At 42.6% G+C, this 18,282-nt stretch overlaps 1 protein-coding gene across 5 annotated transcripts in view; it reads left to right on the top strand.

Annotated features, from left to right (window-relative positions):
* The window catches only part of LOC105030685 (torsin-1A-interacting protein 2), a 31,615-nt gene extending 23,300 nt beyond the window's left edge, over window positions 1–8,315 (top strand). For 3 of the 5 annotated variants that reach the window (XM_010904694.5, XM_010904695.5, XM_010904696.5), the window contains exons 6-9: window positions 4,952–5,083; window positions 5,168–5,290; window positions 5,383–5,433; window positions 5,524–8,088. In XM_010904694.5, the coding sequence (XP_010902996.1) occupies window positions 4,952–5,083; window positions 5,168–5,290; window positions 5,383–5,433; window positions 5,524–6,326 (1,109 nt within the window). In that variant the 3' untranslated portion in view covers window positions 6,327–8,088. Of the gene's footprint in view, window positions 1–4,951; window positions 5,084–5,167; window positions 5,291–5,382; window positions 5,434–5,523 lie in introns of all 5 variants that reach the window. The other 2 variants (XM_010904697.5, XM_010904698.5) reach the window with 2 other exon arrangements.
* Window positions 8,316–18,282: the final 9,967 nt, after the last annotated feature.

Below are 18,282 nucleotides of genomic sequence, written 5' to 3'. Positions count from 1 at the left end.
GTGCATGTAAACTTCTGACTTCAACTGTACATGCTTATAACTGATAATTGGACGCAGGGTACAGTCATGAATGCAGAAAATGTATTATGATATACACATTTATATGCAAACATACACTGAGGTCTTGTTAACATGACTCCTGAATGACTGACTCAATTACATTTTATCATTTATTTGAACAAATGACCCCCTTAATGATGAATCAAATTTTGAGTACCGTGACGTCGCCCGGTATGGCGCAGCCGGGGCCCCACCCTGGAGCCAGGCCCGGGGTTGGGGCTCGTGTGGGAGCGCGTGGTGCCGCCCGAACGGGCGACGTGGGGGGGACCATAAGGGGCCGGTGCGAAGAGGATCGGGCGGCAGTCGAAGGCAGGGGCCTAGACAACCCGATCTCTGGACACGGAAACTGGCTCTAGGGACGTGGAATGTCACCTCGCTGGCGGGGAAGGAGCCTGAGTTAGTGCGTGAGGTTGAGAGGTTCCGATTAGAGGTAGTCGGGATCACCTCTACGCACGGCTTGGGCTCTGGAACCACACTCCTTGAGAGAGGATGGACTCTTCACCACTCTGGAGTTGCACATGGTGAGAGGCGGCGGGCTGGTGTGGGTTTGCTTATAGCTCCCCAGCTCTGCCGCCATGTGTTGGAGTTTACCCCGGTGAACGAGAGGGTCGTTTCCCTGCGCCTACGGGTCGGGGATAGGTCTCTCACTGTTGTTCGTGCCTACGGGCCGAACGGCAGTGCAGAGTACCCGACCTTCTTGGAGTCTCTGGGAGGGGTGCTGGAAAGTGCTCCGACTGGGGACTCTATTGTTCTACTGGGGGACTTCAACGCCCACGTGGGCAACGACAGTGACACCTGGAGGGGCGTGATTGGGAGGAACGGCCCCCCTGATCTGAACCCGAGCGGTGTTCAATTATTGGACTTCTGTGCTAGTCAGTTTGTCCATAACGAACACCATGTTCAAGCATAAGGGTGTCCATCAGTGCACGTGGCACCAGGACACCCTAGGCCGCAGGTCGATGATCGACTTTGTTGTTGTCTCATCTGACCTGCGGCCGTATGTCTTGGACAGTCGGGTGAAGAGAGGGGCGGAGCTGTCAACTGATCACCACCTGGTGGTGAGTTGGATCCGATGGCGGGGGAGGAAGCTGGACAGACTCGGCAGGCCCAAGCGTACTGTAAGGGTCTGCTGGGAACGTCTGGCCGAGTCTCCTGTCAGAGAGATCTTTAACTCCCACCTCCGGCAGAGCTTCGACTGGATCCCGAGGGAGGCGGGAGATATTGAGTCCGAGTGGACCATGTTCTCCACCGCCATTGTCGAAGCGGCCGCTCTGAGCTGTGGCCGTAAGGTCTCCAGTGCCTGTCGAGGCGGCAATCCCCGAACCCGGTGGTGGACACTGGAAGTAAGGGATGCCGTCAAGCTGAAGAAGGAGTCCTATCAGGCCTGGTTGGCTTGTGGGACTCCTGACGCAGCTGACGGGTACCGACAGGCCAAGCGGGCTGCAGCCCGGGTGGTTGTGGAGGCAAAAACTTGGGCCTGGGAGGACTTCGGTGAGGCCATGGAGAAGGACTATCGGCTGGCCTCGAAGAGATTCTGGCAAACCATCCGGCGCCTCAGGAGAGGGAAACAGTGCCCTACCAACGCTGCTTACAGTAGAGGTGGGCAGCTGTTGACCTCAACTGAGGATGTCGACGGGCGGTGGAAGGAGTACTTCGAGGATCTCCTCAATCCCGCTGTCACTTCTTCCATTGAGGAAGCAGAGGATTAGGGCTCAGAGGTGGAGTCGTCCATCACCCGGGCTGAAGTCACTGAGGTGGTCAAGAAACTCCTCGGTGGCAAGGCACCGGGGGTGGATGAGATCCGCCCTGAGTACCTGAAGTCTCTGGATGTTGTGGGGCTGTCTTGGTTGACACGCCTGTGCAACATCGCGTGGCGGTTGGGGACAGTGCCTCTGGGATGGCAGACCGGGGTGGTGGTCCCTCTTTTTAAGAAGGGGGACCGGAGGGTGTGTTCCAACTATAGGGGGATCACACTTCTCAGCCTCCCCGGGAAAGTCTATGCCAGGGTTCTGGAGAGGAGAATACGGCCGATAGTAGAACCTCGGATTCAGGAGGAACAGTGTGGTTTTCGTCTGGGCCGTGGAACACTGGACCAGCTCTATACCCTCTACGGGGTGTTGGAGGGTTCATGGGAGTTTGCCCAACCAATCCACATGTGTTTTGTGGATTTGGAGAAGGCATTCGACTGTGTCCCTCGCGGCATCTTGTGGAGGGTGCTTGGGGAATATGGGGTCCTGGGTCCTTTGCTAAGGGCTGTCAGGTCCCTGTACAACCGAAGCAGGAGCTTGGACCGCATTGCCGGCAGTAAGTCAGACTTGTTCCCAGTGCATGTTGGACTCCAGCAGGGCTGCCCTTTGTCACCGGTTCTGTTCGTAATTTTTATGGACAGAATTTCTAGGCGCAGTCAGTGGCCGGAGGGTGTCAGGTTTGGGGACCACACAATTTCGTCTCTGCTCTTTGCAGATGATGTTGTCGTGTTGGCCCCTTCTAACCAGGACCTTCAGCATGCACTGGGACGGTTTGCAGCCGAGTGTGAAGCGGTGGGGATGAAAATCAGTACCTCCAAATCCGAGGCCATGGTCCTCAGTCGGAAAAGGGTGGCTTGCCCACTTCAGGTTGGTGGAGAGTGCCTGCCTCAAGTGGAGGAGTTTAAGTATCTAGGGGTCTTGTTCACGAGTCTGGGAAGGATGGAACGGGAGATTGACAGACGGATCGGTGCAGCTTCTGCAGTAATGCAGTCGATGTATCGGTCTGTCGTGGTGAAGAAAGAGCTGAGCCGCAAGGCGAAGCTCTCGATTTACCAGTCAATCTACGTTCCTACTCTCACCTATGGTGATGAGCTTTGGGTCATGACCGAAAGGACAAGATCCCGGATACAGGCGTCCGAAATGAGCTTTCTCCGCAGGGTGGCAGGGCGATCCCTTAGAGATCGGGTGAGAAGCTCGGTCACCCGGGAGGAGCTCAGAGTAGAGCCGCTGCTCCTCCACATCGAGAGGGGTCAGCTGAGGTGGCTTGGGCATCTTTTTCGGATGCCTCCGGAACGCCTTCCTGGGAAGGTGTTCCGGTCCCGTCCCACCGGGAGGAGACCCCGGGGAAGACCTAGGACACGCTGGAGGGACTATGTCTCCCGGCTGACCTGGGAACGCCTCGGTGTCCCCCCGGAAGAGCTAGAGGAAGTGTCTGGGGAGAGGGAAGTCTGGGCATCCCTGCTTAGACTGCTGCCCCCGCGACCCGGCCCCGGATAAGCAGAAGAAGATGGATGGATTTGAACAAATGTTTTGTTCATTTGAACAGATAGCAGTGGAGCTCAACAATATCACTCTGATCATACACAATACAAATTATTTGTATTTATTGTTATTGAAGTGCACTTTTCTGGTCAGAGCCTTAGCTAATTTGACATTATCTCAGGGTTGTTTATAAATGAGGGACTGTTTATTTTTCATTATGGATATAGCATAAAGGTGGAATATATAAAGGGTTGGGTCTTTATCTTGATTGCTCCAAATATAATGATAATGGCTCCCTTTGAATCATTGTGACATCTCATAATTTAGTGAGCTTTTAAAGCATCAGACAAGTTCATAAAGTTACTTTTCTTAAAATATATTATTTATGGAAACCTTAACATGTTTGAATGTTTACCAAATGATTGATGTACAGAACTGTTGTCTATTTAAAAAACAAAAAACAGTATTAGTATCACTATACTGCAAAGGACCAAGGAGAAGTTGCAGATGCTTACAGGTTATATATTGACTGACAATAGGGTTCAAGAAAGAAAACCTTGCTGCTCCCTATACCACTGTTAAGATAATGAACACTATTATCTTGTCAGAAGTAAAATAATCTTTAGACATTCCCAAGATTTCTAGTCCATCTCATAGAATCTTGGTATTCCTGTTACCGTAGTCAGCAGTGTTATCAAGATGTTTTCTGTGCATCGATCTGTGGTCAACTACCTAGGACTTGGTTACTCAACCTCAGCCAGCAGTTTTGCCTAACGCAACCCATATTACTTGTTTGATCTGTGGGTTTGTTTTGATATGCAAGTGGCCTAAGGGTGGTGAAATTATAATTTTGTGTTTTGTAAAGTGCATAAAGGTTGTAAGGTGCTAAAATCCACAGTATAGTGCTCATTCAATGTGTTTAAAGTGCAGTATTTTGCTAAATAACTAGAATTTAAATAAGACTGTTACCTCTGGACCCCTAAGACACTAGATATATTTCTCTAGTGATACAATGTCTGAGCTGTACTCCAGACAACTTCAGTTGTTTGTTTTGGGTTATGTTTGTCTTAAGTCTTGTGTTAAGCAAATTGAATGTAAGTTCAATTGGTTTTAAATTTGGAAATTGACTTGGTCAATCAATTACGTTTTGGCCCTGAAGAATGAACTACAGTGGATATAAAAAGTCTACACAACCCTGTTAAAATGCCAGGTTCTTGTGATTTAAAAGAATGAGACAAAGATAAATAATGTCAGAACTTTTTCCACTTTTAATTTGACGTGATATAACGTGAACAATTCAAGTGAAAAACAAACTGACATTTTTGAGGGGGAAAAATAAAAAACTCACTCTTGTGCGTTTCCTTTGTTCTCTACACTATTTTCTATTTTCATCACTCTAGTACATATCAACTTTTCTCATCTCTCCCCGACACCCTTTTCCAGAACTCTGCTGCCGTATTTAGGTACTGTAACCTGGTCACCTGATTTCAATCTTTTTAGTGCTTTGCACTTTGCAGTGTTGTCTTTTTTTTACCGCATACCTCCTGGGGATTGGTTAATTCACACAGTGGAAGAGCTGAACACCGATCAAATCTGAGATCGGACCTTGAATTTAACTCAAACTGTAGAAATGAAACACCTAATCCACATTTTTGTTGCAGAGGAAACTTCAAGAAGATTTGATTCTAGTACCAAGTCTGCATTCCAACACCGACCACTGGAGAACTATACAGAATTTTTTACGTACAAGACCAGGGGCATGGCAGAGTACCTGGGAAAACCCAAAAGCACAGGTAAGATGCCGGTGCAAATGTTTAAAACTTGTCGCCTTACTTTTTCATTCTGAATTGTGCACACTTCTGTTTGACACTTTGTAGGATTTCCCCTAGCTAACCACCAGATTATGAAAGTGTGTCCTACTTCTAAAGTATCCAACTTAACAAGCCATCGGGTGAACAATATTACTACTCTGAAAAAAACCACCCAACCTCAAAAACAAGGTACCCTCATATTTGTAGTGCATTTATGAGTTATAAAGTGTTTGAGACCATTTTAGTTCAATGTTTTACCATGAGTATTTTTATTTTTAAAGATATTAAGAAACCTGCTGTTACCAAGACAAATCCTGGGAAATCTTCTGGAGGTGAATATTTGTTGTCTTGATTTATCTCAATAGGAGTCATAATTGCATGTATTACTGGTCTAAAACATGGTTATCCTCTTATCCTTACAGGGTGCATGTGGCGGCTGTGTCAGGTTGTTCTGGTCCTAGTTGTTTCTGTTGTTGTGGGTCTCCTGGCCTTCCAGAACTTCCCACTGCCCCACAGGCCTTCAGGTGGTAGAGACCATCCAGACTGGCCTGTGAGAGAGGCTGAGTTTGTGGCTACATTGTCTACCTTGGTAGCCATGTTCCCAGGCCAACATTCTGAGCTGTGGAGGAGGACCAGAATCCACCTGGAGAGGCACCTCCAGACAGCCCAGCCCACAGAACCGGTCAGTCTGATGTTGACAGCGGGCCGCAGGGGGGAGAGGACGCTGCACTGTCTGGCCAATCGCCTGGGCTTCGCCTTTGCCTCCGCCCTCAACACTTCCGTCCTCCAAATCGACGGAGCCAGCAAGGCTGACCAGGACAGTGATCTGGTCAAGCTGGAGGTCGACAACCAGCTGCGGGAAGCATTTGAGGGTGACCAGTCTGTGGCTGTCATCCACCGCTTTGAGGAGCTGCCACCGGGTTCCACGCTTATTTTCTACAGGTACTGTGACCATGAGAATGCTGCCTTCAAGCGGGTATTCCTGGCCTTCACTGTGCTGCTGCCTGAGGAAGACCTGGAGAAGCAGCTCACTCTGAATGCAGTCGAAGAGAGGGTGCAGGATTTTATAAAGGACAAGTTTGTGGGAAGTAAAAGTTTAGATAACCATGCTTTCTTTAACAAGATGGACCTGGACAAGCTGAGTGGATTGTGGAGCCGCATATCTCACCTCGTCCTGCCGGTGGCAGCAGAGGAAAGCATAGAACATGGAGGATGCACAAACTGAACAGTAGAGCACAGGATACATCTAGTCTGAAAGACTAAAGGAGCAGGCTTGCTGAGGTGGGCTACTCCCATCTACCCCTCTGCAGTGAATAGCTTGGGTTGTATAGCTGAGAGATATTGACATAAACCCATATCAAGCCACTCTTGAGTCTCTCAGTTTTGGGAATTTCTGTACCTGAGGTAAAACCCTTTCTGAGTGTGCTTTTTATTGAGATAAAAAACCGATGGATTTAGACCAACGTGATGATCCAGCCCAACTGCACTGTTTGGTTTCCACTGACCTTTCCTCTGTTTCTGGGTAAAGGTTGGGAACTGCTGTAAAAAACTTAACTTAAGCTTTGTATAAATAAAAGGGCAGTTATGTGAAATAACAAATTATGCATTCAGTTTAATTGTTTTACCACAGAACAATATGCTGGTATTATACTGACTGAAAATGTTATCTTCACATTTAGGGTAAATAACATTTTGAATGGAAATAATTTTCCTACTACAATGGTAAAACCAAAATTGTATTATATTAATTAAAATTATTATTAGTATCGAATGGTTGTACATAGGGGATATTTTTTGAAGCGCCATTCTGTGGTAGAGCTATATTTTCTTAACAACAGCTGATCAGAGATCAACAAATGTTTTAAAGGCAATTATTTTAGTTTTTCAAATTCTTACTGCTATTACACTTAACATTCGTGTTCAGCAATTCCTATTAAATATGCTTGAGTATTTTAAGTAAAAAGGTTCTTGATAATTGCTCTTGGTAGCCAGTGCTGGTGAGCTTTCTCCTTGTACCTTTTTGATTTTGGAGGAACATTGTGATCTTTACAATGCCCTGGTGGTGCCATTTGGCCTCAATTCCTTAATGATGGTCTTTTCAGTGTTCTGTCAAATTGAATGCCTTCAAAACCATTTGATATTTCTCTCCTGATCTGTACCTTTCAAAAATAAGATCCCAATGATCTTTTGTTATTTCCTTGTAGACCATTTCTGCAAGAAACCTTCAAGGAAGTCCTTCAAGAACAGCTGATGTAATGTCAGTTAACAGCAAGTTACCTTTATACATTAAATGGGATTGGTAACTCTGAACCTGATTACAATTATAATGGGTGTGCCTTGAAAGTTTGTAGATTTTTTTATGATTTTGCTAGGACATTATACATTTGTTTTTCACTTAAATATTGTTGATTATTGGTGGAAAAGTCAGACATTATTTATCTTGATCAAGATCACAAACCAGAAGGTTGGTCTTCATGGTCATAAACCAGAAGGTGTTTAATATACACTTCTTGATACATTACATTTACATTACATTTACAGTACAATCTGCACTAGTAAAAAATTCTAAATCAAAAATACAGTACATTGCTGGTATTGTCAGTCAGAGATTGTGCCTTACAGGTTATTTTAATATATGGGGAGGATGTTGTTGATATGTTTTACCTCAATGATCGACGTTATTGTTAAAAGACTATCCAAGCACAAATGTTTTTCCACTCAGCAATTTTTCAAACATATGCTCTGGTGTTGTAATGAAGTTTTGTTTTGTGTTGCTATCACCAAATAAGTGTGACCTTTCTTGGGATTTGTTTTGGTTTTCTTAAATAATTTTAAAAAAATATATAATGTTGTGGGTTGACTTAATCAAACAGTACACCATATTTTTGATGGCTAGAAAGCCAGTTATATTTTGTATTGATTTACTTATTTCTTTCTGCAGCTAGAATTCTCAATCAAATGTATTTTATAAAGCCCTTTTGACATCAGTAGTTGCCATTCTCCTGCTTTACTAAATGTTTAAGTGAAACATTTTGCTAGTCCGACAATACTTAAGTACAGTGCCTTAGTGCAACAGTATTCTTCCCCCTTGGTGTCTTTTCTATGTTGTTGCAGTACAACCTGTTGGATTTGGATTTCTTGTCATGGACATACACAAAATAGTCCAAATTGGTGACGTGAAATAAAAATAACAAAAATTCAAAAACATTTAAAACAGAAAATTGGTGCATAAATATGTATTCACCCCCTTTGCTATGAAGGTCTAAAGATCTGGTGCAGTCAATTACCTTAAGAAGTCACATAATTAGTTAAAGGAAGTCCATCTGTGTGCAATCGAAGTATCACATGATCTCAGTATGTATACACCTCTTCTGAAAGGACCCAGAATCTGTAACACCACCAAGCAAGGGGCACCATGAAGACCAAGTAGCTCTCCAAACAGGTCAGGGACAAAGTTGTGGAGAAGTACAGATCAGAGTTGGGTTATTAAAAAAAATCCTAAATTTTTAACATCCCATGGAGTACCATTAAATCCATTATAAAGAAATGGAAAGAATATGGCACCACAACATACAAACCTGCCCAGAGAGTGCTGCCCACCAAAACCCACAGAGGCAAGGAGGGCATTAAACAGAGGCAACGAAGAGACCAAAGATCATCCTGAAGGAGCTGCAAAGCTCCACAGCGGAGATTGGAGTATCTGTCCATAGGATCACTTTAAGCCGTACATTCCACAGAGCTGGGCTTTATGGAAAAGAGGCCAAAACAAAGCCATTGCTTAAAGGATGGAAATAAGCAAACGTTTGGCATAAAGGCATGTGGGAGACTCCCCAAACATGAGGAAAAAGGTACTCTGGTCAGATGAGACTAAAATTGAGCTTTTTGGCCATCAAGGAAAATACATGGTCAAGGAAAATAACTATGTTAGGCGCAAACCCATCACCTCTCATCACCACGAGAACACCATCCCCACAATGAAGCATGGTAGTGGCAGCATCATGCTGTGGGGATGTTTTTCATAGGCAGGGACTGGTAAACTGCTAAGAATTGAAAGAATGCTGGAAAATAAATATTATTTTAAAAATGCTCAAATGTTTTCATTTGACACTTTGATAACGTAATCAAATGGGTACCAAATAATGCCTTCCTGAGTTAGCCAGAAGAATCAGAATGCATTTGACCTGTGCATATCCCACACTTCAATGGCCAAATTGATACCAGGATAAGGATCATTATGGTACCTCAGGACACACCATTTCTCCTAATTACATAACTTACATTGCATATTACCTACAATGCAACTGATGTTTTTTTTTAGTTAAATGTAATATTATTGTTGATTATATGTATTTGTTAACCCTGTTACCATTAAAATGGTAACAGGGTTGATGATTTAGGCCTCAACTAGCTGTTGCTAGCCATTTGATAAAGGTAATGAGACCACATGGTCAGCACTAATGACAGGTTTTTAATACATTTAAACAATTCTTTTGTAATGTAACATTAAATGATTTACTATGTGAAGGTAACAGGGTTGACATGTTAAGCATGTCCAACTCTGTCAAACATAAAGACCTGGGGAATAAATGGGAAACACTTCCACTCAGGTCATAATATTCCAGTGAGAGAGTTGATATCACTTCCTGAATGTCATATTACTTGTGGAATAGCCTGTTAATATTTTTTATTTTTATTAAGGTAACAGGATGTATGGAAGAGTAGTAACACAACTAAAAATATATTTTTAAATACATTATTAATTATACCAGTCTTGAAGTATACAGTACCAAACAAAAGTTAGCACACACTTATTAATTCAAGGGTATTTATTTAGTTTTACTAATTTCACATTGTAGAATAATAGTGAAAACATCAAAACTATGAAATTGCATGTGGAATTATTTAGCAAAACAAGAGTTAAGCAGATCAAAATAAATGTTATATTGTACATTCTTCAAAGTAACCAAGCTTGGCCTTGATGACAGCTTTGCACATTGCATTCTCTCAACCTGCTTCATGAACTGGTCACCAGTAATGCATTTTAATTAACAGTGTGGAATTTCTATTATTCGTAATGTGTTAGGGTGGGTATACAGAAGAACATTAAATATGTCTGAACTGTAGTAGTCCATATTATCCTATTATAACAACTCAAATAAATAAAGACATTCGACAGTCCATTATTAATTGAATGGATTGGACAATGATGAAATGGGCTTTAATGAGGACCGCCAAAGGAAAGGAAGACCCAGTGTTACCTCTACTGCCTTTGATAAATTAGAGTTTCCAGCATTTAACTGTGCCCTTTAGATTGCAAACCAAATAAATGCTTCACAAAGCAACAGATGCATAACAATGTCAACGGCTCAGAGGAGACTATGTAAATCTGGCCTTTGTCAAATTACTGCAATGAAACCACTACTGAAGGACACAAGTAAAAAGTAGAGACATTCGCAAGTGCAACTGCTAAGCTATGGCCATGGGTTCGAGCCCTGGTCATGCCACTGCCGATTGGGCCAGGGGGCTGGTAGGATGGTGCGCATTTGGGCTGGTGTCGTCCAAGGGCAGGGGGGAGATAATCAGCATAGGGGATTTCCTTGTGCTCCTCCGTTCCAGCAACGTCTTTGGCGGGGCGGGCTTCTCTAGCTTGGGATAAGACAATGTGATTGAGCGTTTCCTCCAACGTGTTGGCTCACATTGACTTCCTGGTTAAGGGAAGGGGTGTAAAGAAGCAGGAGAGAGGTATCAAAGCTTACAGAGCAAACCGTGAGACATCTCAAAAGTAACACAGGACAATCAGATTAAGTACGGAAAAACGGGTGTGGTACAATACTGCACAGCTGTCCTATGTCAACAATACTTGTTCCCTTTGTTCCATCCAATCCTAGCTTTTACCCAAAAGGACAGGCTGTCTCCCCACCTTACCCAAGGGGACTAAGGACACTGTAGGCAACCTTTTCAACTCAGAAGGGCCACAAACTATCTGGAAAAAGAACAGATACACTGATGGTTTAACAGATTAACTGATTGAAGGAGGACCCAATGATCTGCTGATGCCATTCAATGGTGACCATAAACAAATAAACAGAAACCAAATCCCCTCTCCCACATTCTTGACACTATCTAACATTATTTTTCTTGTCTAAACATGGGGACTCAGTACTTTCCCATTTACTCAATACTTGAACCAGTAAGTCCTTAATTTATTTGTAGAATCCAATAATACATCAGTTCAGGAAATTCCACAACAGGTACATAATATCATTAAAAAATTAAGAGAATCTGGAGTAATATCTGTACGCAGGGGACAAGGGTGAAAACCAATATTGGATGGTCATGATCTCTGAGTCCTCAGGCAGCACTGCATTAAAAACAGACACGATTCTATAGTGACGTCACTGCATGGTTACAGGAACACTTCTGAAAACCATTGTTAACAACAGTATGTCACAGCATCCACAAATGCAAGTTAAAACTCTACGTTGCAAAGAAAAACCATACATAAACATCCAGAAATATTAGCACCATCTCTGGGCCTGAGCTAATTTTAGATGAATTGAGGCGAAATGGAAAACTGTCCTGTGGTCTGACGAATCAAAATTGGAAATTATTCTTGGGAATCATTGATGCCACGTCCTCCAGGCTAAAGAGGAGAGGGACCATCCGGCTTGTTATTAGGGCGTTGTGCAAAAGTCAGCATCCAGAATGGTATGGGGGTGCATTAGTATACATGGCGTGGTTGACCATTAATTCTGAACAATATACAGTTACGTCCGGAAATAATTGGGCACTAACACAAGTGTTGTTATTTTGGCTGTTTACCAAAATATATTCAAGTTACAGTAAAATATGAATATGGTCTTGAAGTGCAATCTTTCAGCTTTAATTTAAAGTATTCTCATCCAAATTGGAGGAAGGGTTTAGGAATCACAGCTCTTCATTATGTAGCTCCCCCCTTTTCAAGGGACTAAAAGTAATTGGAAAATTGATTCAAAAGCTGTTTCATGGACAGGTGTGGCCTATTCCTTCGCTATTTCGTCATCAATTAAGCAGGTAAAAGATTTGATTCCAGGTGACAACATGCGGTCAAAGGATCTCTCAGTGCAAGTGCAACAGGCCTTCCTTAGGCTGCAAAAAAAAAGTATCCATCAGAGAGATGGCAGGAACATTAGGAGTGGCCAAATCAACAGTTTGGTACATTCTGAGAAATAAAGAATGCAATGGTGAGCTCTGCAACACAAAATGGCCTGGACATCCATGTAAGACAACAATGGCTGGATGATTGTAGGATCCTTTTCATGGTAAAGAAAACAACATCCAGCCAAGTGAAGAACACTCTACGAGGTAGGTGTATCATATCCAAGTCTTCCATAAAGAGAAGACTACATGAGAGCAAATACAGAGGGTTCATCACAAGGTGCAAACCATTCATTAACCGCAAGAATAAAAAGGCCAGATTAGACTTTGCCAAAAAACATAATGCCGCATTTCCTCTGGTGCTTTACCCTAGTACCAGGGCTACACCGGTGATTCATGCTAGCTGGTTTAAGACTTAAGGAGGGGCTCACGTGGGGAGGGAGGAGTAAACTATCAACGCAATTTGGTTTTCCGGTTACGAAAAATACAAAGCTATATTTTTCTGGTAGTAAAATAAACAATAACTCCATGCTCAGTTTGTTTACAATACAGCATTTGAACTTAAGTAATAAAATTAATTTATTCCTCAAACTCCAGGGCTCGGCTCCTTCTCCACCTACACACCTGACAGTGCAACTAAATCAGTTTAGTAAGTATTTTATCAAAACTATCTACCTTTAATAGAACGCCTGTGTCAGTGGAAACCGAAAAAGTGTTATGCACCAGTGGAAACGCGGCAAAAAGCCAACCCAGTTCTGGAACATCATTCTTTGGACAGATACTGATACAGAAACTAAGATCAACCTGTACCAGAATGAGGGGAAGAAAAAAATATGGAGAAGGCTTGGAATGGCTCATGATCCCAAGCATACCACATCATGTGTAAAACACAGTGGAGGCAGTGTGATGCATGCATGGCTTCCAATGGCACTGGGTCACTAGAGTTTATTGATGATGTGACAGAAGGCAGAAGCAGCCGGATGAATTATGAAGTGTATAGGGATATATTGTCTGCTCAGATTCCACCAAATTCAGCAAAGGTGATTGGACACGCTTCACTTTAGAGATGGACAATGACCCAAAACACTGCAATAGAAACCCAGGAGTTTTTTAAGGCAAAGAAGTGGAATATTCTGCAATGGCCGAGTCAATCACCTGATCTCAACCTGATTGAGCATGCATTTCAATTGTTGAAGACAAAACAAACAACAACTGAAGATAGCTGCAGTAAAGGCCTGGCAAAGCATCACAAAGGAGGAAACACAGCGTTTGGTGATGTCCATGCGTACCAGACTTCCAGGGTTACCAGTTACCATTCCAGGATTCCCGACAAAGTATTAAAAATAAGCATTATATTTATGATTGTGTTCATTTGTCCAATTTACATTTTAGCCCCTGAAATAAGGGGAATATGTAACAAAATTATTGCAATTCCTAAATGTTTCATACAATATTCTTGTACAACCCCTTGAATTTAAGCTGAATGTCTGCACTTCAATTACATCTCGGTTGTTTTCAAATCCATTGTGGTGGCATACAGAGCCAAAATTATGAAAACTGTGTCAGTGTCCAAATATTTCCGGACCTAAATGTATACATGTTTAAGAGCAACATATGATGTCCCATTCCTCACATCCATCATTAACTCATCCCTAACCACTGGCAGCATTGCCACTAACTTCAGGATGGCCAGAGTTGCTTCCCTCAAAAAACACTTGACCACATGGATGTTAACATGAAACCAGGCAAGCCTAGTTCAGCTGGCCCGCAATAGAATGTTTTGCCCTCTTGAGAGTCAAACCTGGTTCACCAACATGAAAGGCTGTGTCATAACAATAACTAACAATAAAGGCGACAATAACTAACTTCTTCATCAAGTGAAATGACGAGAGAATCGTGGAAATAAAATAAATAAATGGCATTGTTCACAATAGATTCGAACTTGAGTCTTCCATGCGAGAGGCACTGTGTTTAACCACAATGCTACAGCATTACGCATTTCACTAGTCGCTAAACACTATTGAGCATTGTGTTAAACTGACTAACGTTTCTTATTAAGTTTACCTCCACCACAAATAGCATCTATGAACTGTTAGCTTTTGCCACTGGCCGTTTTAACAGCTTATTAGCCAGTAACAGGCTTACTAGTATCTACTAACTTTTTCTTAGGAATACTCATAAGAATTGAACAATTGCTAGCGAGACTGAAGATGAACGTTTCCATGCCAGAAACAGTCAATATAACCGTATACAGTTTTAGGCTCACTGTAAACATAACTACTGTATGTTGTAGCCAGAAAATGTGCTTGTCTATCCTGACCCAAAATGCATGCACGGATGTGTACTTTGAAAATCCACAGGCTTACTATAATGTAGATACTGACGGTTTTAGCTAGTGAAGTTTTCATCTATACAAAATAATTCATAATGCTTTGCCTGTGAGGATATATGAACTCTGGATCTATAGTTTGCATGTCTGGTTCTCTAACCACTACACTAGTTAACAAGGTGTACTCAGTCTGTCACTTAGTCAGTCAGTCAGTCACTCACTCACTCACTCAGTAAGAGACATTCGCTTTTCTTGCCCGGTTCCGCTTACGCGGTCCGGCAAAAACTACTTTTGAGGAAAGAATTTTTAAGAGAATGAGTAGTGATGTAGTACTTTATCTTCATCGTGATTTGCGCATTAATTGCATTCATGCCAATTAGACTTTGTTAGAATAGTATTCTGTTTATTAATTACAAACCTGCTAAAGTGCTATACAAAATTCAGTGTAATAAATGGACTGTGTTAGACTAGACTGAAATAGTACTCAGACTGTAAAATCTGAATACATTGATGCCAGATGGAGCAGAAGCCCATGGGGTCAGCAACCACTGTTCCTAGATGTAATTGTGGCCACAACATAAATCACGGGGCTTCAAACTATCTTATTCAAGGGCACAGCAAAAGATTGGTCCAAGGTAAAGTTGCCTGTATGTTTCTTTTCTGGTGTTTACATTGGTGCTAAACAGAGACAAATAGTAGCACAGTCAGTCCTGTGTTACTGTTAACTCTGATCTAGAAGTATGGTATCTATAACAGCATAGAATTCTAGCTTATATTCATGTTTGTGTGACAACTTGTTTTCCTTGTTTGTACCTTGAGCAGAAGACATAATATTTTGGGAAATTACCAGGGAGGTATTTAAGGTGAATAGCAACCATGTGAAATTACAACAATCCATGGTATTTTGTTTCGACCCTGTGCATAATCAAAACTAATCTCTAGAGACCCTTCTGTCTTTCCTTTCTACAACAGTTGATTGTGCTGTTTTCTCTCAGAACAATTCCCTCAAGGCGTCTTACTGCCCAAGCTGACTCCATTTCCTCTCCACCCTCTCAGGGCTATGTGTCTCAGGCACTTCACATTCTGCTTTTTTTTGGATGACATGGGTCCTTATATTGCTTTTGATAATATTTCGCAACTAATATTTTAAGGTGCACTCTGGTAAATTGTTAGTCTATAAGACAAAACATGAGTGACATCCATTACTAGCCCATTAAAATGAGAGAGCAGTAAATCCCCCAGCCCAAATAACTTGCTGTATACCTGAACCTAATTTTGATTAGGATTTTGATTGGTGGTGATATGTATGAGACAAGCTTAGTTCAGTGTGCTTTTGAAGGAGTGTTGCAATTTCACTCGGCTGATCATGCAATGATTGTTGTTTTTTGATATCAGTAAATTCCTGCCAGTTTTTAAAGTTTGTATTTAGATTAGAGTATCCGTTGTATATACAAGCAGAAAACTATTGTGCATACGTTTTGTTGGATCTGGCAGAACACACAGGTCTCACTGTTAAAGGAGAATTTCACCTTATTTGAACTTGATAGAATGTTCCTTACCCTGGACCAAGAGAAATGGTTTTACATGTTTAATTTCCCCTTATCAGCCATTACAAGCTTTAGCCAAAAAAGCAGAATATCACAGGTCATGTGAGCATGTTTAAATGGGAATTTCACCATTGCTAACCTACTTATTTCACCATAGCTAGTATACTAATCACCAGGGGCGACTGGTCATTAGGGGCAGGTGGGGCACAGAAAGAACTGCAACAAAATTGTTATTTTTATTTCTCGAAGATTACTTCCTATAATTTATTATCTATGAATAGAGCATCTTCCTAAATTGTATATCATTTGTGTTAAGATTTTATTTAATGTTCATTGGTCCCTGCCTTGCTGCTTCAGACTGCTTTCTGCCAATTCGAGTTCGCAGTAGTAGGCCAATAGGCTAAGCGTGAATGTGTGGCTACCCCCTCTCTCACAATGCAATGTACATTGTACGATACGCATGCTCAGAATGTTAGTGTGATCAATGTAGATCACACAAATTTGATGCTAAGTGGGACTGACAGCCAGTAGCCCCACTACGGCGTCATTTCGTATTTCAGACCTGGTTGTCTGTCTGTCTGGCGCCAACATTAGTCATCAAGAAGAGCGAGGAGTGTAGATTGTCTTAGCTAGCTTGTTAGCTTCACAAACGCCAGCTAACTTGAGAAAATGAATTAAGTGGATTTTGAAACCCCTAATTTGGAGGAGAAACTTGAAGTAAAGCGACTTGGTGCCCATCAGCCACAGGATATTGTCATCACTCAAACTGCTGGTAAAAGTAACCGCGGGTTTAACGTGGAGTGGTTCTTGAAGTACAAGTGGCTAACGGTTAGCATACAAAAGAAAGCACTCTTCTGTTTTCCATGTCTGCTATTTGGTGGAGTTGGTACTTGGTCAAGGATGGGTTACAAAGATTTGAAACATCTTTCTGAGAGGATTGTAAAACATGAGAACAGCACAATTAATCTGGAAAATGCTGTGAATTTGGGCTTACTTGGAAGGGTGAATGTGGCAGCCCAAGTTGACAGTGCATACAGGCGCTCCATTGAGCAGCATAACAAACAGGTGGAGGAAAACAGGTGGAGGAAAACAGGTACGTTCTGAATCGGATCATAACATGTGTGGAAAATGTGAAACCGCACTGTGGGGAAAGACAAGTCTGTGGACTCCCTGAATCCTGGAATATTCAGATGCATTTTCGAGACTGTGTGAGGGAGATTCGAGACTTCAGAGGCACTATGATGCTCAGCCCATCTTCAAAAGGACACTGTACAAAACGAACTGTTAGACTGTATGAATGAAGTGTACAGGGAGGAGATAGCCAAGCAAATGGACGAGACATCATTTGTTGCCATACAGGCAGATGAGACAACTAATGTCTCCTGTAAATCACAAATGGTGGTTGTGTTGCGATACATGTTGCCTGACAGTACAGTGACAGAGAGGTTTTGGAGTTTGTGGAAGTCAGAGATAAAACTGGACTTGGCCTCTCTATAGCATCAAAGAGTGTGCTGAAACCCCTGAAGCTGGGAGAAAAGCTGATCGCTCAGATTTATGATGGTGCGGCTGTAATGAGTGGAAACATCCGAGGGGTACAGACGCTAATGAAAGAGACATACCCACATGCCCAGTTTGTTCACTGCTATGCTCACCAGCTGAACCTGATCTTGCAGCAACTTTGTTAAGCAAGGATGAGCATCCTGAAAGTGTTTTTTGCAGATTTAACTGCTTTTGCCACTTTTTCCTCTGGCACTCAAAAACATGTTGCGGCACTTGCTGAGGCAACACAGAGACGCAATCCAAGAACACCCGCTGTAAGATGACATTTTAAAAGTAGAACTGTCAATGCAGTTTGGGAAAACCACTCTGCGCTGCTCCTGTGTATGGAGGACATAAGCACACAACCAGGATGGGATGAGGCCACCATAAGTGAGGCATAGGGCCTGTCAAATAAAACTCTGGGACCAAGCCTTTTCTGCAGCTGTAGGATTTTTTTCTTCCTTATGCCAGAAGTTTATGCTTTATACAACACTGCAAAAATGTAGCATCGGTGCATCTGGGATTAGCAGTGCGCTCACCCGTTTCAAAGAGAATGTCCAGAATATGCGGAAGCAAACTGATGAATGGGCTACCACCATTCACGATGGAACAGACAAGCCAGGCCGATA

Source organism: Esox lucius, chromosome 8, assembly GCF_011004845.1.
Source record: "Esox lucius isolate fEsoLuc1 chromosome 8, fEsoLuc1.pri, whole genome shotgun sequence".
Classification (NCBI taxonomy): Eukaryota; Metazoa; Chordata; class Actinopteri; order Esociformes; family Esocidae; genus Esox; species Esox lucius.
This window is presented reverse-complemented; position numbering and strand designations above follow the sequence as displayed.